General features: G+C 35.5%; 3 protein-coding genes across 3 annotated transcripts in view; all 3 read left to right on the top strand.

The window, feature by feature from the left end:
* The first annotated feature begins 1,763 nt into the window (after positions 1-1,763).
* LOC105136260 (subtilisin-like protease SBT5.4) lies at positions 1,764-7,266 on the top strand. Its single transcript, XM_011041530.1, has 11 exons — positions 1,764-2,053; positions 2,289-2,398; positions 2,480-2,577; positions 2,752-2,916; positions 3,595-3,703; positions 4,824-5,361; positions 5,508-5,605; positions 5,683-5,928; positions 6,016-6,130; positions 6,236-6,449; positions 6,555-7,266. The coding sequence occupies exons 1-11, from the start codon at positions 1,964-1,966 to the stop codon at positions 7,088-7,090; spliced, it is 2,319 nt and encodes a 772-aa protein (XP_011039832.1). The 5' UTR covers positions 1,764-1,963; the 3' UTR covers positions 7,091-7,266.
* An 8,609-nt stretch (positions 7,267-15,875) lies between these two features.
* LOC105136307 (subtilisin-like protease SBT5.4) lies at positions 15,876-19,369 on the top strand. The gene is made up of 11 exons (XM_011041596.1): positions 15,876-16,001; positions 16,085-16,230; positions 16,323-16,420; positions 16,568-16,732; positions 16,846-16,948; positions 17,100-17,637; positions 17,761-17,858; positions 17,973-18,218; positions 18,322-18,436; positions 18,529-18,742; positions 18,834-19,369. Exons 1-11 carry the CDS (start codon positions 15,876-15,878, stop codon positions 19,367-19,369), a joined length of 2,385 nt encoding a protein of 794 aa, XP_011039898.1.
* A 1,050-nt stretch (positions 19,370-20,419) lies between these two features.
* LOC105136308 (subtilisin-like protease SBT5.4) overlaps positions 20,420-20,834 on the top strand; it is a 9,007-nt gene continuing 8,592 nt past the window's right edge. The window contains exon 1 of the mRNA XM_011041597.1: positions 20,420-20,753. Coding sequence (XP_011039899.1) covers positions 20,420-20,753 — 334 coding nt within the window. The remainder of the gene's footprint in view (positions 20,754-20,834) is intronic.

The raw sequence follows: 20,834 nt of genomic DNA on the forward strand, positions 1-20,834 counted from the left end.
AAATTCCTAAGATTTATTTATTTTTATTTATTTAAGGCAATTTGGTGTTGTGAATTTTCCCTCTTTTACTCAGTTTTTAAAAGCTAGGCTTAGTGGGTTTGTTTTTTTTTCTTTTTTGAGGATTGGGGGGCCTAGTGGGTTGGCTAATATTACCTTTTAGGTGTATGGTTTTGAGCCCTCTTGATCCTATGCCTACTTATAAAGAAATCTAAAGATATTTTAGGGTTAGCTAAAGTATTTACCAAAATAAAACTTAATCATGATAATGAAATAAAGTGGATATATCTTTTTATATTTTATGTTTTGAAAGTTATATCACCAACATATTTAATTTAATTTCTATCTCTCCAACGAAATATTATTATGTTTTTTATGTGAATGTATTATTGAATACTAATCAAATATAAAGAATTTTATGATATTTAAGAAGTAATAAGTTTCATTATATTAATTACTTTATAGAATATAGAAAATGACTACAAGAATATCACTAGTTATTTACCGAAATAAACTAAGAACACCCTATAATTTCTTTTATATAGTTAGTATCTTCAATGTTCATGCTCTTGGAATTATTTCTTTTTAAAAAGCTAATCTCATTTTCCAACCTTTCAACTCTTTAATACAAAGTTTCTGAATTGAAATGATAAATGAGTGCATTTGCCATGTCGAACATGAACAAGTTCAAAGCCATATCGCACATGAATAACTTGAAGGACATAATATCCATGCTTCGAAACAGAGTATGGCAGAATTTTGGGCTCAAATTTATAGAATGCACTCGTACAAATTGTATGCAGAAGCCGTTGATGATTATTGAGGCATGAATTCTGCATTCAAGACCGAAACTATGATGGGTTCATGGCATGTTCATCTTATCTAGGGTTTGCTCTTTTTCTTATTTTTTTTCTTTTTTTTAAATCATGTGGGCTTGTTTGGGGGTAACATATCGTTTTTCAATCATGATATGTTCATGATATAGCTCATTTTTCATTTATTAGATTCAATAAATGTTATTAAAGGCTTCCTTGAGGATAAATCAAAGAGATCCTTGAAATGGTTTTTTTTCCCTTCAAAATTTACAAATTTATGGTTTATTTTTCACTATTTATTTTCTCAATGCCATGCCAAAATGGGATCTTTGACTTGAGATGTTGAGGATCATTGCGTATCAATAATTTGATTCTCTATTTATTTTTTTTTATCACCCGGGGACTTGTCTTTTACTTACTTTTGGATTAAAAAAAATGAATGAAGAACTATCTATATACTAGAAGACATTTCAATCACATTTTATTTTTATATTGAAAATTATATATAATTGTGTTTTAAAATTATATTCGGTTTAAAAAAATATTGAATCTATAGTTTTAGTGTTTTGTGATGATTTTAATATGTTGTTATGAGAAATTAAAAAACCTAAAAAATATTTAAATATATTTTTTTAAAAAAATCTATATTATAATAATAAACACATAAACACAAGTATTGAAGCACAAAGCCTTAAAAAAAAACACGAAGAGTCATTCAACTTTGAAGTGCTTAAAAGGCAGAGAAAAAAAAAAACTGATAACCCTAGGTATGTCCTCCTACTCAGTTTCCGCTTTAAATTAGCATATATTGTTTTCATGTTTTTTACAATATATATATATATATATATATATATATATATTGACTGTGGGGGAGGTCAAAATACAAGATAAAGAAATTAAATAAATAAATGAAATGAAATCCAACCATATCACAACTGCAATAATCCTTAAAGGGAAACGTAAATTGAATGAAAGGGTATTTAAATTATGGCTCTTAAATCACTTGCTTACAAAATGCATGCATTCCGTTCTAGTCCATCTCCATCCAAATTCAAAAGATCTTTGCTTCCTAAAACCAATCCATCAAAATACAGAGTATAAAAACAGAGGAAAAGCAGACACCCTTTACACTTCTCTCTTCGTGTAAAGCAATGGCTCTTTCAATTATCTTCTCTCCTTTACTTCTTTCATTCTTTCTTTTCTTCTCTCTTTTGCAGCCATTAACTTTTGCCTCACAAAAGGTGAGCAACCATATTTTGCTTTTCTCTGTTTGTGATCATATCGTTCCTCTGCTTTTGATTCTTCAAAATGGTGTGGTGTTCTTCTTTTATGCCTTCATGAACTTTCAATGATTTATTCTGTACTAAAACTCAACATCGGATATTGATAACTTCTTTGAATTTCTCATTTCCATTTTGGAAACTAAAGTAGTATGTATTTGATCAATGGCCTTAAGGTTGAATTTTTCTCGAGCAGTCTTATGTAGTTTATTTGGGATCACATTCACATGGCTTGGAGCCTACTCAGCCCGATATCGAGCGTGTCACAGATTCTCATTATGAGTTGCTGGGATCATTCACTGAAGGGTATGCGTGTATTTTTGAAGAATTCTTTTCTTTTGTTTGTCTCTTACTTCTGCTCATTTTGTTGCAATCCTTACTTGACAGTAAAGAGAAGGCGAAGGAGAAAATATTTTACTCTTACACCAACAACATAAATGGCTTCGCTGCCGTCCTAGAAGAGGAAGAGGCATCATCCCTTGCCAGTAAGAGTTTGAACTCGTACATTCTTGTCTTTCATGTTAAATTAGTGATCAATCATTAGCAGAAGAGAGACAAATCTTTTTTTGACTCTGTTTTGTCACTGGTTTCATTGTAACTGCCATTTTAGGATACAGTACTTATCTCTGCTAATGGTTTCTCTTTTTTAATCAATGCAGAACACCCAGATGTGGTGTCAGTTTTCTTGAACAAAGGAAAGAAACTTCATACGACACGGTCATGGAACTTTCTTGGATTAGAGGCAGATGGTATGGTTCCTCCATACTCACTTTGGAAGAAAGCAAGATATGGCGAAGATGTAATCATTGGTAACCTCGACACCGGTAAGTACTATATCCTTGTAATTATTGATAAGTAATTCTAGCCATTTGGGTGGTCAAAATGACTGAAGCTTTATCACTTGCATGAGCTGTTCTTGATTTGATGTTTACATGTCTTTGCATAACCCCCATTTAACCTTGTGAGCCTTGTAGTTGATTGCAATATAGTCACTATTGTGTTGACTAGACTTCAAAAACATGATCCTCCAATCACTCTGAATTTCATGCTGAAATACCACCAACCACCCTATATTTTTATTATGGTAACAGGATTGACCACAGATTTTGTATTTTAGTACATGGAATGAGATAAAATTGAGGATGATGACATAATTATTGCTGTTTAACCACCAAATCTCCCTTGTCACTTTACTCCTCCATGTTCATCATCAGAAAAGTGAAAAGGAAAATATAAATTTTGTCATGGTTTATCCACTGCAAAAAAGAATCTGACGTTTTGAAATTTGAAACTTGTTACCAGTCTTTTGATCCTTTTCTTCTTTTTTTAATCTTGGAGTCTTAAACATTTAGAATATGTAAGTGGTAGGGTCAGTAGCAAAATAAAGCTTGACTATCCATTCTAGCTTTTGTTCCCTTTGGCGTAGTATAATAATGCATGTGCTACTGTTGCTTTGCCAATTACAATTTTATGTCTTGCCATTTTAAATGGAATTGTGCTAGGTGTTTGGCCGGAATCGAAGAGCTTTAGTGATGAAGGAATGGGTCCAGTTCCATCGAAGTGGAGAGGAATCTGTCAGCATGACACCAAAGATAGTGTTGTTTGCAACAGGTCCATGTTCTTTTCCACTTGCTATCAGTTCTCTGTTACATTATGTGGCCTAGTCAATGGTAGTCTTGCCTTATCAGATTAAAGTTTTCTTGCTTTTCTTTCCAAGATTTGGCATAATCCTGCTCAAGTGATTAATGATTAGCCTCAATCAAATCATCTTAATCTCCCTGTTCTCATTATTGATTATTCAACTTGGTCATGGTTAGTATCGGAAGTTAACCTCGCATGCACATGTATGTAACATTATTTTACGTAGTATTTTTCTCTGTTGAAATTGTTGTTCCCTGCACACGATAATTAGTTAAGACACTTGTTAATTACTTGTTTAATGTAAAAGTTAAGACACTTGTTAATTACTTGTTTAATGTAAAAAATTCTTGCACGGTTTTTTCCTCAGCAATGATCCATTTCTGTTGGAAGCTTGCTGCTGCCATGATATGAGTTGACCAATCTTGGAAAACAATCAATAAAACCATGTTTACTTCGGATAGAATTTTCCTGATAAGTTTCTGTCATCTGCATTAACATATATTTGCACATGGCTCTGTTGCCTGTTGACAAATACACGTCGGATAACTTGATTTGCCAATTTCTTTCCAAATTCTCACTATGTCAAATCTTTAATTGACTTAATTGCATCCTAGACGGAATAGGAGTCGGTCATGATGTCACAACTGTGAAACAAACTGCTAGCCAAACCTCCACTTATGCATAATATATGAGAAAGCACTGATCTTGAAATCGGAAAAAGGCTCACTTCTAAAATGCCATATGGCTTTTGACATAACCTCAAGGACCTCTTTAGGGGATGGTGCTTTTTATTGTAAGTCGTGACTGCCTGCTATATACATGGGCTCAGTTTCGAACGCTTTTATCCCTCCATGAATGTCTGCAAGTTAAATGGTCTTGTATCTCGGTAAACGTCATGGTGGCAAACTAAGCTCTCATCTGATTGTCAATGTTAACCTGTAAATCCAATGTCGTCGTGCCTATATGCACTTGGTGGTTAGGGCTGAAATATTATTCAAGATTTTACCAGTGCCTTGCATTCTATCGTATGGCGTGCAAGTTTTCATCTTTGGCCTTACCATCTTGTTTCCTATGGCTTCCCAAAAATTAGGAAGCTGATTGGAACCAGGTACTTTAACAAGGGTTATGCTGCATATGCTGGCCATCTCAACTCAAGCTTTCAAACTGCACGTGACAGCGAGGGCCATGGAACTCATACCCTATCAACAGCAGCAGGTAATTTTGTTCCAGGAGCTAATGTCCTGGGTTATGGCAATGGAACTGCCAAAGGAGGATCGCCTCACGCCCGTGCGGCAGCTTACAAGGTGTGCTGGCCACCTATAAATGGGAGTAACGAGTGCTTTGATGCAGACATCTTGGCTGCCTTCGATGTTGCCATAAGTGATGGTGTTGACGTGCTCTCAGTTTCCCTGGGTGGGGATCCTGCTGAGTTTTCGGATGATGCAATTGCAATCGGTTCTTTCCATGCTGTTGCGAAAGGCATTACTGTCGTCGCCTCTGCTGGCAATTCAGGACCGAGCCCAGGAACAGTATCGAATGTGGCACCTTGGTTGATAACAGTTGGTGCTAGCACAATGGATCGTGCCTTCACAATCTATGTTGCACTTGGCAACAGGAAGCACCTCAAGGTATTTTTCTTTTCCTTCTTAACTTCTACGGTATTTTTCAGTTGAACACCATTTTTTATTTTTTTATTTTTTATTTTTTGCAACATTGATCTACATTTCTTCTCTAGCTAACGATCTGGTTTTTTTTATGTTATTCTCATTTCTAGGGGGCTAGTCTTTCAGAAAAAAGATTGCCTGCTGAAAAATTCTACCCCTTGATCAGTGCTGCAGATGCAAAGGCCGCTGATCAGTCTGAAGAAGATGCGTGAGTATCGCCTCAAATCTGTGAACGCTTGAAATATTTTCATTGCCTAACATGTGAACCCGTAACCTCTTTTGCAGCCTGCTTTGCAAACCTGGAGCACTTGATTCCAAAAAGGTTAAAGGGAAGATATTGGTATGCCTTCGAGGGGAAAATGGAAGAGTAGACAAGGGACATCAGGCTCTTCTTGCTGGGGCAGCTGGGATGATCTTGGCTAATGATGAAAATTCTGGCAACGAAATTATTGCCGATACACATGTGCTTCCTGCTGCACACATCAACTTTACAGATGGTGAAGCTGTCTTTTCCTATCTCAAACTTACCAAGTAAGTTCATATCAATTTTACTGAGAAATGTCTTTGAACTTGAAAATTCTGATATGTATTCGAGACTCACATCTGCGCATAAAGCAGGGAACCTATGGCATTTTTAACCAATGTAAGGACAGAATTGGCAACAAAGCCAGCTCCATTTATGGCTTCTTTCTCATCTAGGGGGCCTAATATTATTGAAGAATCAATCCTCAAGGTTTGCTTACTGTTTTTATTATTATTATTATTATTATCACTCTGTCTGATCTTTTGTTTGTCTTGCATTATAAGAGAACATAATGACCTGGTCTATTCATTTCAGCCTGATATCACTGCTCCGGGTATTAGTGTAATTGCTGCTTTCACTGAAGCAATAGGACCAAGTGATGCAGAATACGATAAGCGTAGGACTCCCTACAACACTCAGTCTGGCACTTCAATGTCATGCCCTCATGTTTCTGGTATTGCTGGCCTTCTTAAAACACTCCACCCAAAGTGGAGTCCTGCTGCTATCAGATCGGCAATAATGACAACTGGTAAAGAACAATCCACCTTCTCTTTTTCTTTAGGGATAGAAAATGTTGCAAAAATAAAGTATTTTGGACCTTGTTTCTCGTCTCGCTAATCAATTTCATCCACAGCAACAACAAGAGATAACAATGGGGAGCCAATATTGGATTCAACCAACACCAAGGCAACTCCATTTGCAGATGGTGCAGGGCATGTGCAGCCGAACCGTGCCGCAGATCCTGGTCTAATTTATGATCTGACTGTTAATGACTTCTTGAACTTCTTATGCAACCGTGGCAATACCAAGAAGAACATCAAATTATTCTCAGATAAACCGTACACTTGTCCAAAATCATTCAGCCTGGCAGACTTCAACTATCCTTCGATCACAGTTACTAATCTCAATGACTCCATAACAGTCACTCGAAGAGTTAAAAATGTTGGATCTCCTAGCACATACAATATCCATATCAGGGCACCACCAGGAGTGACAGTCTCTGTTGCGCCTTCCATCTTGAGATTCCAGAAAATAGGTGAAGAGAAGATGTTTAAGGTTACATTCAAACTAGCACCGAATGCCGTGCTTACAGATTATGTATTTGGGATGTTGACATGGGGAGATGGTAAGCACTTTGTCAGGAGTCCTCTGGTGGTGAGGCATTACTAGAGTCATTGAAATAGTGGGTGAATTTTGCTCGCGGCCCCTCATCATTCTGTGTAGAAATCTGATAGATCAATTTGTTGGAAAATGATGCTTATTTTTTCACTAAAAGAAAAAATGTCTCAAGGAAATGACATTTCTACTGCTAAATAAGAAGAGATTATACTGGCAAGATTTTTCACGCACTGGTATTTTTCCAATTGATGGATAAAATAGAATAATTAACACAATCATAAGAATTTTTGCCCCCGTAGACTTTATAGTTACTTATCTTAATATTAATTGAATTAAATACATTTATTTTTATCTAAATAATGTAGTTTTTTATCTTAATATATCAAACATGTCCATCTGTTCACCTTTCCATGTCAGAACCTTAAAGCTAATACTCGGAAGAATTTATTAAATTCTTCTGAAAGCATTATGTTGACGTGAAAATTGTGCTCTTCGGGTCACTTATAGGACTCTGGATTCAGGATACCCCTTTACTGTCGAATGAAAAAAAAAAAACTTGATCAGCTTCACTGCTCTCTTTAAAATTCTTGAAATTTTCACCATTTTATTTATTTTCTTGATGCTTATCCTCCACGAAGCTCCAAGAATTCTCCCTCATTCTTGTTTAATGGTTATTCCTTTTGTGTATGTATGAAGAGAAGGCAACAATTTCATAAAGAATGGTTGAAAGCTATCCAACCTTTTTCAAAACCTTCTTCAATCCAAAATGAAGAAATCTACAGGGGTTAAATTTTTCACCCCAAAATTCAGCTCTTTACCCTTTCATTTGTGTTTATGTTGTAAGGAGAGAACGGATAAGTAATCTCTAAAAAGAAAAATTCAAGTAAGCTAATAAGTCAATTGGTGTGTTTTGAGCATTGCAATTACAACCAATGCCATGCATTTTAATTCAAGAGTTAAGCCACGTGTATAAGAGGTGGAACTCTTGAACATTAAGAAGGGAAAAAGCTATTATATATATTGCGTTATGTTTTAGCAGGAAGCATGAGATTACAATGATATAAGGAATCCTATAGTTTTCGAAAACTCTCTCTCTCTCTCCTCTATTATTCTTTCCCTACTCGATCTGTGTATTTCCCACTCTTACCTTCCATTATTATTATCTTCTTATTCATTATATTTATTATTGGGTATATTACAATCAGTGATCCTTTGTCATCACTAATCGCTCCAAGTGGTATTATAGTAGCATCTTTCGACTCAAAAAATGCCACCAAAGACAAGGTTCCAAAATGCCAGAAAGGGGGATGAAGCCACCAATCTGGAGCATTCTCAATCATATGATCAAATTCAACTACAACTTAATGACACTAGAGCTGATACCAATATATGCTTCCGAGAGCTTAAAGAGGTTCTTAACACCCTTGTTTTTTGCATTGATTCAGTTTTGCAAAACACTCAGCTATCTGCCAATAAGGCCAGTCCACACAAGGCGCCTCAGCAACTAGTTGCACCTTAGTGCAATACTGCGAAAGATTTCTCTGCCAAGTTTAATGGGACTAGTGAAGGTACACCTCCCTATTATCCTTTACGTAAACCAAAACAAGAATTCCATGTCTTTGATGGAGATGATGTCATAAATTTCTATGCCGTCCTCCTTACTTGAGCTCTCCTTTGGATTTATTGGAGTAGCTATTGCCTTATAGTCATGAAACTTTTTAAGAATTTTCTTGTCATATTTCTTTTGACAAATAAAAACTTCATTTTCTAACTATTTAATCTTCATTCTCAAAAAATATGCAATGAGTTCAAGGTCTGTTATTTAAAATTTTTCATCATTTCCCATTTGAACTCTTTAACAAGCTTGGCATTGCTACCTATGATTAAAAAAATCATCAATGTAGAGAGAGATTATAAAGAGATTGTCTTCTTTACATTTCACAAAAAGAGTAGTCTCTGACATGTTTTTCTGAAATCCTAGGCTTGACAGATGCTCATCTATCTTGTTATACGATGTTCTAGTATTTGTTTCAAGCCATATAAAACCTTTTTAAGCAAATAAACCTTCTTTTCTTTACCTTATTCCATGAATCCCTCGGGCTGTTCAACATAGATTTTCTCCTGCAAAATTCCATTCAAAAAAATAGATTTTACATCTAGTTGAAACACCTTCCACCCATTTTGAGCTGCTATAACACAAGCCAAATAGTATCCAATCTAGCAACAGGGGAAAATGTATCCGAGTAATCAATTCCAAAGACTTGAGCATATCCTTTGACAACAAACCTGATTTTGTGTTTGTTGATGGATCCATCTGCATTGAGCTTGGTTCTAAACACCTATTTTACTCCAATAATTTTTCTATCATCTGGCCTATCAACTAGCTCCCAAGTCTTGTTTTTTTTTTATCATTGAAACATCTTCCACCCATTTTGAGCTGTTATAGTTAGCACAAGCCGAATAGTATCCAATCTAGAAACAAGGGCAAATGTATCCAAGTAATTAACTCCAAAGACTTGAGCACATCTCTTGACAACAAACCTAGCTTTTTGTTTGTTGATAGATCCATTTGCATTGAGCTTGGTTCTAAACACCCATTTTACTCTAATAATTTTTTTATCGTTTGACGTGTCAACTAGCTCCTAAGTCTTTTTTTTTTGTCATTAACAGCTCCTTCTCCATTGCCTTTTACCATTTTTGGTCTATAATAGTTCTTCATAACCAACAAATTCCTAAATGGCCACATTGCATCTTTAATAAATATCATGGAGCTGTTTTATCCACGAGTTGGTAAATCATCCTCTAATTCTTCTTGCCACTGTTCTGATGCTTGCTCTTCTCTTATTTGGGAGGAAAAACTTGATTTTTTCTTGCTCATGGATGTCTCTTTTGTTTATTCCCAATTCCATTTCTCTTCTTCATTGAAGAACACATCTCTACTAACAATTATCTTCCCTATTTGAGGTTGATAAACCTTATATGCCTTTGAAGAAGAGTTATACCCAACAAAGATGTCTATTTCTGACTTTTTGTCAAGTTTATCCTACTTGGCTTGTGGAATGTGAGAGAAACACAAGCAACCAAACACTCTAAGAACATTAAGTAAAGGTTTATAGTCATACCATGCCTCAAATGGAGTTATATCCTTCAAAGCCTTGGTGGGTTATCTGTTCTGCAAGAAAACAACAATATTGGCTGATTTAGCCCAAAAATTTTTGGGCAACTCCTTGTCATGTAGCATGCATCTAGCTATCTCTATTATGTATCTGTTTCTCCTTTCACTTACTCTATTTTGTTGAGGAATGTAAGGAGCAGTAAGCTGGTGTTCAATGCCAGCTTCTTCACAAAACACATCAAATTCTGCTGAAGTGTACTCATTTCCATTATCTGACCTTATAGCTTGAATTTTACAGCCACTTTGATTTTTTACCATTTTCTTGAACTTCCAAAAAACTCCAGCTATTTCTGATTTGAATTTCAAGGAAAAAAATCCGATATATTTTTAAAAAATATCAATAAAAGCAATATAATATCGACTACCTGCTAATGATTTAGTTCTTTGAGGACCTGATACATCTGTGTGGATTAGCTGCAACTTCTGAATGGCTCTCCAGGATGACTTTGGGAATGGTCTCCTATTTTGTTTAATATATTGACAAGCATGACAATTCGGTAAGTGATCTTCAAAAGCTGGTGACACGACCAAAAGATTAATGTCTCCTTCCACAAGGAGGTTAATTGTATAAATTATAAACAACAACAACAACAATAATAAAGAAGTTGATGAGAACTTTGAGATGGAAAATCAATGTGATAATCAAACAATGATAAAAAAATATCAAGGTTAGAGGATCCCTTAATGGTATTTCAAACAAGTATAGTATAAACTCTTTTTATTACTCAATGGAAAACCACATATAAATCTAGATTAATCATTTAACAAGCAAAGTATTAATAACGAACAAGATAACAAATCAAAACATGTTAGTATTAAACATTAAAGTCCATGTTAAGTTTACACTATACTTATTCTTACACTATTAGTGTAACCTTTTCACCTTGACATAATAAACTTAGCTAAACATAATAAAAGATAAAAACATAAATAAGATAAAAGTTAACTAAATAAAGCAAAGAAATTGAAAGACATAAACGAGATATTAATGAAAGCAAAACTTAAGCATTACAAAAATACAAAGAGAGAAAGCAAGAGCATGATCTTGATCTGGAAACCAAGATGCCTAAATGCATGGCAAATACCTCCTTTTATAGGCCAAAATTGGGAACTATTGATTTGATGACTAATTGATGAGCGAGTGGCCAACTCTTGACTTGGTGACAATCCTTATCTTCTCTTGTCTGCCCAAAACGTCATTGATAACGTCAAAATTGGATCAACCTTCCTCATGAAAGTTCTAGAAAATTATCTTAACTTTCCAGAAAAAAACTTAAGGTCATTTGGACTTCTAAAACTGAAGATATGGGATGAACATTAAACAGTGTCTGGGTTGCAGGATAGATTCAGACTTCTTTGTTGTCGCTAAGATTTGGACTTCCAAATAGCAAAATTGAGTCTTTCCTTCCCATGAAAGTTTTAGGCCTATGTCTTAGCTTTTCATCCATATAAAAAAACCTAAATCCAAGTTTTACAACTTTAATTATGATCCAATTACCAAACAGTGTTCAATTTAGACTAAATCAGTATCTCTTTTCTAAGCTTCACCCTCTCTTTTTCCTTTCCACTTCAATACTTCAACTAATTAGTCAATCCTTTCATTAATGTGATAAGTCTGCATCTAAGATAGATATTTATCATAAATTAAAGGTATCTTATGGTATCAGACTTGTTATTATAAACATGTTTTAGTTAAGGAGTTATTAATACTTCAAGTGCAAAATGATGATATAAAACCATGATAAAAATACACTTTTAAATATTAATCAGTTGGTAAGCCAACTGTGAGTTCCCTTTCCTATATAAGTTGCATCCTTCGTAAGTGACAATAGGCTAGTCGTTTGTGCCATATCTCAATGTTGCAAGCTTTCATAGAGAATGTAGCAAGTTTTTCTTTGATAGGATTAAAAGAAAAACTTTTTCCTTTCATTCTCACTTTGAGAATTTCCTCACTTTTGACATCCAGTATGTAATAGAAACTATCTTTAAAGATCACTTTACAGCCTCTTTCAATCAATTGGCCTACGCTTAACAAATTTTGATTAATTGCTAGTACATAGAAAACATCAAAAATTGCTTTTATGCTTATAGTGCTGGTTATGGTGTTTATCCCTCTTTCTTTGACAGATATGTAATCACCATTGCTAATTTTGACTTTAGTAATGTCATTTGGCCTCAAATCTCTGAAAAGTTTCTTGTTATTGGTCATGTGGTTGGTATAGCCACTATCAATTAACCAAATTTTAGTCGAACTACTACTTGCAAAGCAGGATGCTACAAAAAATTGATTTTCATCCTCTTGTTCTGCAACTTAGGTGTCAACTTCCTGTTGTTGAGCTTTTCCCTTACAAATTACTGCTTCATGTCCCATTTAATTGCATTTTGAACATTTTGTATTAAGTCTCCTCTAACATTTGAATAGAGGATTACCTTTCTTTTTACAGTGGTGGTAAAGAGGGTATTTACCCTTGAACCTTCCTTTTTTTCTTTTGTTGTTATTCAAAACAAAAGCAGAAGAATTCCCCTCTTGACCTTTCTTCTTTTTCCTTTTGTTTTTAAAAGCTTTATGATGTTTTGCAAATAAGGCTTTTTCAGTGTTGATTTCTTGCCTCATATGTCCCCTCTTGACCTTTCTTCTCTTTCCTTTTGTTTTTAAAAGCTTTATGATGTTTTGCAAATAAGGCTTTTTCAGTGTTGATTTCTTGCGTCATATGTCCCCTCTTGATCTTTCTTCTTTTTCCTTTCTTTTTACAGTGGTGGTAAGGAGGGGATTTACCCTTGAACCTTCCTTTTTTGCTTATATTGTTATTCAAAACAAAAGCAGAAGAATTCCCCTCTTGACCTTTCTTCTCTTTCCTTTTGTTTTTAAAAGCTCTATGATGTTTTGCAAATAAGACTTCTTCAGTGTTGATGTCTTGCCTCATATGTCATCCCTACCCTTGTGCCTGAAGGGAATTAAGTAATTCTGCCAAAGAAATTTTTGACAGATCCTTGGTATTTTCCAAGGTGATAACTATCGCTTCATACCTTTCAGGTACTATGACAAGGATTTTTTCTACAATCCTTGAATCACTGAATTCATACCTGAGTAGCTTGATTTTATTTGCAATCCCAAGAAGTCTATCTGAATACTCTTTAATTGTTTCATCTTTTACAACTTGAAATCCCTTATCAAATTTAAAACTTGCATTCCTCGTATCCTTTTGTCTCCTGCATATTCTTCCTTAAGGCAATCCCATATAGACTTGGCTATCTTACAAGACATTATTCTTGTGAAGATTGTTGATGACACCGCAGCAAACAAGCATGTTTTAGCCTTTAACTTCTTCGTCTTCATCTCCTTATGAGTTTTGATCTGGTCATGGTGGGATTGTTTGGAAGAACATGAACATCATAGTCTTCTTCCGTTACTTCCCAAAGATCCAAAGCTTTCAAATATGTCTCCATGTGTGCTGTCCAAATCTGGTAGTTGTCTTCATTAAACACTAACAGAGTAATTGAGAAGAAACTTGTTTCAGCTTTTATGATACGTCAAGCTTACACACAGATCCTTTAAGAAAACAACTCTAATACCAATTTGTAAGTTTTAAAGAAAGAAAGGAGTATAACAAAGGTGGAAGTTTATGGATATGCAAAAAGAAGAAAGATAGACGAAAGATAGGAGAATAGGTAAAGGAATGCAAATTGAAAATTCAATTTTATTATGCAGTAAGCTTACATTATATAGAAATTAAAAAATAACTTAGAGATCGAGAATTAAACCATGAACAACAACATGTTTTAATAAAATAACCATTTCCTAAAGAATAGAACAAACTAAAAATAGAATAAAAGTATAAAATAATTTTTAGTACTTTACGATACTTACACTATGTAGTCCCAAAAACAATTAACTAACATCATATAAACCAGCATACTTGCTTAAACATAAAACGATAGAGGTATGCAGCATGTTGTTACACATATACGATAATTGGGACAAATTTGGTTTGTGATGTGCAGCACAATCAAGAGCTAACAACAAGAAGAGAGTGCTTGATTTCGATGGTCAGCCTGCAACACCATTTGCATACGGTGCAGGACATGTCCAACCAAATCTTGCAGCAGATCCTGGCCTAGTTTATGACTTGACCGTGAATGATTACCTCAACTTCTTCTGTGCCCGTGGCTTTAACCAGACCATATTGAAAGCATTCTCTGATGGACCTAACACATGTCCAAAGCATGCTACTTTCGCTGACTTCAACTAGCCTTCGATCACAGTTCCTAATCTAAATGGCCCAGTAAATGTTACTAGATCGCCGAGTAAAGAATGTGGGTGCTCCAGGCACATACACAGTTAAAGTTAAGGGACCACGAGGAGTTTCAGTAGTGTAAGCAAAGCAAACATTTGAGGAAATTGTAATAACTATTTATCTAATGCTGAAGGGTTATAACGACAGGACACTGAGAAAATCTTATGTACAGTCCTAGACTGTCAACCAAGAATTCCTGAAAGTCACATACACACACATATTGGGGAACCATGCCTCTAGTCTTATTAGGAACTCATAAGCTAAGGTAGTAACATCTTTGGGAGTGAAGTAGTTTAATATTTTTTTAAAGAATATTTTTCTTCAAAAAACATCAAATTTATATTTTTTTAATGTTTTTCAATAATTTCAATATGCTAGTAGTAGAACTCCATCAGTCTAGGTTGAATTTCGATAACAAAAGTAAAGATTATGCAGCATTAAATAGCTAGGCTTAGACTTAAGTGAAAATATAGTGAAAAAACTTCACACAAAAATCAACTTTTCCAGTAAGTTTTGGATATATTGTTCCCTCAAACCAAGTTTTTTTTAAACGATGTTTAAATTAATATTTTAGTTTGATAGATCAAGTAACAAGCATGCAAAAAATTAAAAAGATAAAATAAATGTTTTTTGTCTATAGAGAAAACATGTGTATTTTCTACGTGGTTTTGTTCAAATCAATTCTCCTTTTCTTTCTCAAAAGTGTTGCAAAATATCTGTAAAATACTTATTAAAATACATGTGAAGACCGAGACTCAAGCTCAATAACTAAGCTTCATTGAGCTCGATTAAATCTAATCAAGGGAAGAAATAAGAGAAAAATGATAGTGGTGCTTGATTGGACATCACCTTTTTCTTTTCTTTTTTTTTGTGTATTATCAGCTCGGTTGGGTCATGGTCCAACTGAGCCGAAATAGCTTGGTTGGACTATAGCCTAACTGAGCTTCAACGTCACCTTTTCTTTTTTCTTTTCTTTTTTTTTGTGTATTATCAAGAGGAAAAATAAGGTCTCGTAGTGCTTGATTCTGATGTTCATAAAAGAAAAAAGTACGGTATTAGCACATAAAACATACACATGCATTTTATTCTACATTCTGAAAATATATGATATATATTTCTCTTATAAGGGTATGAGAAAAAAAAGAACAAAAAGATTAAATGAGTAAGGCTTTTAAATTTGGCGCTAGAATCACTCTTCTCCAGCAAAGGAAATTGGATTCCATGGTTGTTCACACCAAAAAGATAGAAGGGAATTTTGGCTACCCTCTAAAAATAGGCAAGAAGGAAAACAGAGTTTAGAAACAGGGGAAAGCTTAACAATATGTCAATTTTAGAACAGGGGAAAAGCAGAGCTTTTTGCGATTCTATGCCGGAAGTTCGTTCTGCAACTAAGAGAAACAATGAGGCTCTCAACGTTCTCTCCTTTGGCTCTTTCTATTCTCCTCCTTTATATGTTTCAGACGCAGAATTGCGCTGCCAAAAAGGCAAGATTGTCTCCTTTTTTGTTGCTTTATAAGTAAATGCTGTTGATCTAAGCTTGGTGATGGGATTATTAATGCCATTTTGTTCATGCAGTCTTACATAGTTTACATGGGAGAATCTTCATTTTCCCCATCATTATCATCAGGAGAGAAATCATTTTCCGAGTCATCGTTGACAACATTAGATGTTAAAGCAATGACAAAAGCACACTTTGATCTGCTTGGGACATACTTAGACAGGTTTCTGCGTTGTCAAAAAGCGTTTGATAATTCTCTGGCTAATTTGTATAAACAATCAAAATTTGTACATTAATGTTATATTTCTCATGCAGCAAACAGAAGGTTGAGGATCATATGCTTTACTCTTACACTAGATGTATCAATGGTTTTGCTGCAGTTCTCGACGAAGCTCAGGTTGCAGCACTTAATGGTAAGAATGACAATGTTGTATTGATTTCTCAAGCTTCAAATGCTCTGTTTTGCTCTGCTTCTTCTCTGTTTCATACAACTTCGTTACAAATTTAAGAGGATTTCAGGATCAAATAGGTTAATTGTTTCATTTTTTACTGAAGTGTAGATAATCCAGGTGTGGTATCGATTTTTGAGAACAAAGAAAACAGAATGTACACAACACATTCATGGGATTTTCTTGGATTTGAGAAAAATGGAGTACCTTCTCTCTACTCGCTTCAGAAGAAGGCAAACTTTGGAGAAGATATAATTATTGGAAATCTTGACAGTGGTAAGGCTATGTCCTTGGATTTATAAGAGAAAAATTTCTAACCAGGTCCATGTTGTTTCTTGTCACCTGTGATACTCTTTTACGTTTTTTTTGGTTGCATGCCATTGATTTAGGTGTATGGCCGGAATCTAAGAGCTTTGACGATGAAGGGATGGGTCCTGTGCCATCAAAATGGAAGGGGACTTGTGATGATGGAGGTGGAGTAACTTGTAATAAGTCCGTTCCCTTTCTCTTCTTGATCAATTTTTCCCAACAAATTTAAGACCTGAACATGTTTAGATGTCGAAAAGGACGGTAGAGTAGGTATCATAAGTGGATGTGCACATTTCCATGAGGTTTTTTTTTGTTGTTGTTGTTGCTATACCAGAAAGCTTATTGGCGCAAGGTACTTTAACAAAGGTTTTGCTGCTAACAATGGCCCTGTACCAGAAGAGTGGAATACGGCTCGTGACGATGCCTCAGGCCACGGGACCCACACCTTATCAACTGCTGGTGGTAGCTATGTTCCTGGAGTAAATGTTTATGGTGTTGGGAATGGAACTGCTAAGGGTGGAGCGCCAAAAGCTCGTGTAGCTACTTACAAGGTATGCTGGCCTTCCGCTAATGGTGGATGCACTGATGCTGATATCTTGGCTGCCTATGATGCTGCCATTTCTGATGGAGTTGATGTGATCTCGGTGTCACTGGGCTCTAACGAGCCTTTACAATTTTATGAAGATGGAATCTCCATTGGCTCCCTCCATGCCATTAAGAAAGGCATTCCAGTGATTGCTGCAGGAGGCAATAATGGACCAAGTGACGGATCCATAACAAATGGGGCTCCCTGGTTGTTCACAATTGGTGCTAGTACAATGGATCGTGAGATTTTTACCACTGTTACGCTTGGCGACAAGAAACTTTTCAAGGTATTCTTTCGAGGAACTAAAATTCTCACCAAAATGATGAGGCAATCGCCATGAGTTTTCTAGGATGTGCTATTTATGCTCATCAAGGTATTCAGTGGTTTAATGACAATTTTGTGAATTCAGGGAAAAACTCTGGCAAGTAAAAACCTGCCGGATGGAAAATTATATCCACTAATTAACGGTGCAGAAGCAGCGCTTGCCGAAGCAACACCTAGAGATGCGTAAGCAACCGCTCCAATCTACAAATATCAGAATTCAGAAATGTGTAGCATCAATATAGTGTGCAAATCACTAGGTTGGCCATGGTAATAATTGGCATGGAATTAATTGTGCAGGCAACTATGCTTAGATGGAACTCTTGATCCCAACAAGGTTTCTGGGAAAATCATACTGTGCCTTCGAGGACAAAGCCCGAGACTACCGAAGGGATACGAGGCTGAGCGTGCTGGCGCTGTTGGGATGGTATTAGTTAATGATATTATATCTGGGGACGAACTTTACTTGGAAGCTTATGAGCTCCCCTCTGCCCATATCACTTATGCTGATGGTGAATCTGTCATGGACTACATCAAAGCAACCAGGTAACAGCTCTTTCATCCATTCCACCTACTCCCTTTATCTCAATTTCTGTCAGATTTAATGTCATTATAGACTTATACGTGCTCCTTATGCCAACTGAGATAGAAATCCTACAGCATCAATTAGCCCTGCAATTACAAATTTTGGAGTAAAGCCAAGTCCAGCAATGGCCAAATTCTCATCAAGGGGACCTAGTAAAATTGAGCCAGCAGTACTTAAGGTTAGTTCAGCTTCACTAGTAAGTCTCTGCTTCTCCATAAACTATCACATTTATTTTTCTGTTTTATGCCTAATGAACAATTCCAATTGCAGCCTGATATCACCGCACCTGGGGTCGATGTTATTGCTGCTTTCACCGAAGCTATGGGGCCATCTAGAAGACCATTTGACAAGCGCCGGACTCCTTACATGGTAATGTCTGGCACTTCGATGTCATGTCCTCATGTTTCCGGCATTGTTGGCCTTCTTAGAGCTATCCATCCAGATTGGAGTCCAGCTGCTCTTAAATCTGCAATCATGACAACAGGTACATGCTTGTTATCAATATAAAGTAGAAAAGTGTGTAGCATGTTGTTCCAACCCTTGCGAATTGAACCGGATTTGGTTTTTCTCCGCAGCAAAAACAAAATCTAACAACAAGAAGAGAATGCTTGATTATGATGGACAACTTGCAACCCCATTTATGTATGGTGCTGGACATGTGCAGCCAAACTTGGCAGCAGATCCTGGCCTAGTTTATGACACAAACGTGAATGATTACCTAAGCTTCTTGTGTGCCCATGGCTATAACAAGACCTTACTGAACGCATTCTCAGATGGACCTTATACATGCCCTGAGAATTTTAGTTTCGCTGATTTCAACTACCCTTCAATCACAGTTCCTGATCTTAAAGGCCCAGTAACTGTTACCCGCCGAGTGAAGAACGTAGGGGCTCCAGGAACATACACGGTTAGCATTAAGGCACCAGCCAAGGTTTCAGTAGTTGTTGAACCTTCTAGCTTGGAGTTCAAGCAAGCTGGTGAAGAGCAACTTTTCAAGCTTACTTTTAAGCCTATAATGGACGGCATGCCTAAAGACTATGAATTTGGGCATCTCACATGGTCAGATGGCTTGCACCGTGTCAAGAGTCCTCTTGTAGTGAAGCATGTGTAGATGGGATTATTGCCCACAATCCTCGATCATCTCTTTGTAGATCATACTAGAATGATGGCTCGTGGTTCGCTGGGTAGATCAATTTCTTTTCAATTGAGAAAAACAATGTATTATCATTTTATTTTAAAGAAAAAATCCAACAATGTAAAAGTATTATCATTTTATTTTAAAGAAAAAATCAACGAGTGGACATGATAGAAGAAAAATTAAAAAGATAAAAATAGTCAAATTTTATGAATAAAATTATAAAATGATGAAATTAAAAAAAAATCAAAAAAAATATTAAAAAACAAAATACTAGTAAAACCAAGTAAGGTTCTCAAAACCTACGAGAAGTATCATGTCAAACCTTAAAAAAAAAAATTGAATTAAAATGCAAAACCAAAAAGAAAAATCAAATTCACAAAAAAAATCCAAAACATAAAAAGACAAAAAATTAATTTTCAATGAACTTAATAATAAATAATGAAATTTCTAAAAATAATTAAAAATAACTTAAGCGAGTCTAATCCAACCTTCAAAATTTATGACACGGGTCATAAGGTTATATAACAATATAAAAGGCTAACAAAAAAAATAAATTTTCAATGATCTCAATGATGATAGATGAAACTTTTTAAAATAATTAAAAATAACTTAAACAAACTCAGTTCAACCTTTAAAATTTATGGCATAGATCATAAGACCAAATCACAATATAAATGTTAGAAATAATGTTCAGGACTGCTGAGCTGGAATTTTATTCTTTATTTAATTTTTGATTTAGTCAATTCTATTCTTATTCTCTTGTTCTTGTTGTTATTTCGCTGCTCTGTTATTTCCATTATCAATTGATCATGGCTTGAATGTAGGACCATGATCGTAGGAGTTTGTTATGTATCAGCTCTATAAATTGAGCTGCAGTTATGAATAAAGTATTCAAGCTTTTCATTCATCAATCTCTTCTTAAACACAAGCATTATCCTTTGTTATTTTTGTTGTTCAGAATCACTGCAACAACGACAATTGGTATCAGAGCTTCTTGATTTAAAGGGATCTGTGTTGTAACCCATGGAGACAGAAGTAAGCTTCTCATCAATTGCTCCACCAGTGTTCAATGGTGACAATTACCAGTTTTGGGCAGTACGGATGGAGACATACTTAGAGGCTCTGGATTTGTGGGAGGCAGTGGAAGAAGATTATGAAATCCCTGCACTTCCAAACAATCCCACCATGGCGCAGGTCAAATCTCAGAAGGAGAAGAAGACAAAAAAATCAAAGGCAAAGGCGTGCTTGTTTGCTGCAGTAGCATCCACCATTTTCACTCGAATCATGTCTCTGAAAACAGCAAAGGAGATATGGGAGTTTCTCAAGACTGAGTATGAAGGGGATGAAAGAATTCAAGGTATGCAAGTGTTGAACTTGATGCGTGATTTCGAGTTGCAGAAGATGAAGAAGACTGAATCCATCAAAGAGTACTCTGACA

Source organism: Populus euphratica, unplaced genomic scaffold (genome assembly GCF_000495115.2).
Source record: "Populus euphratica unplaced genomic scaffold, PopEup_1.0 scaffold52.1, whole genome shotgun sequence".
Taxonomy (NCBI): Eukaryota; Viridiplantae; Streptophyta; class Magnoliopsida; order Malpighiales; family Salicaceae; genus Populus; species Populus euphratica.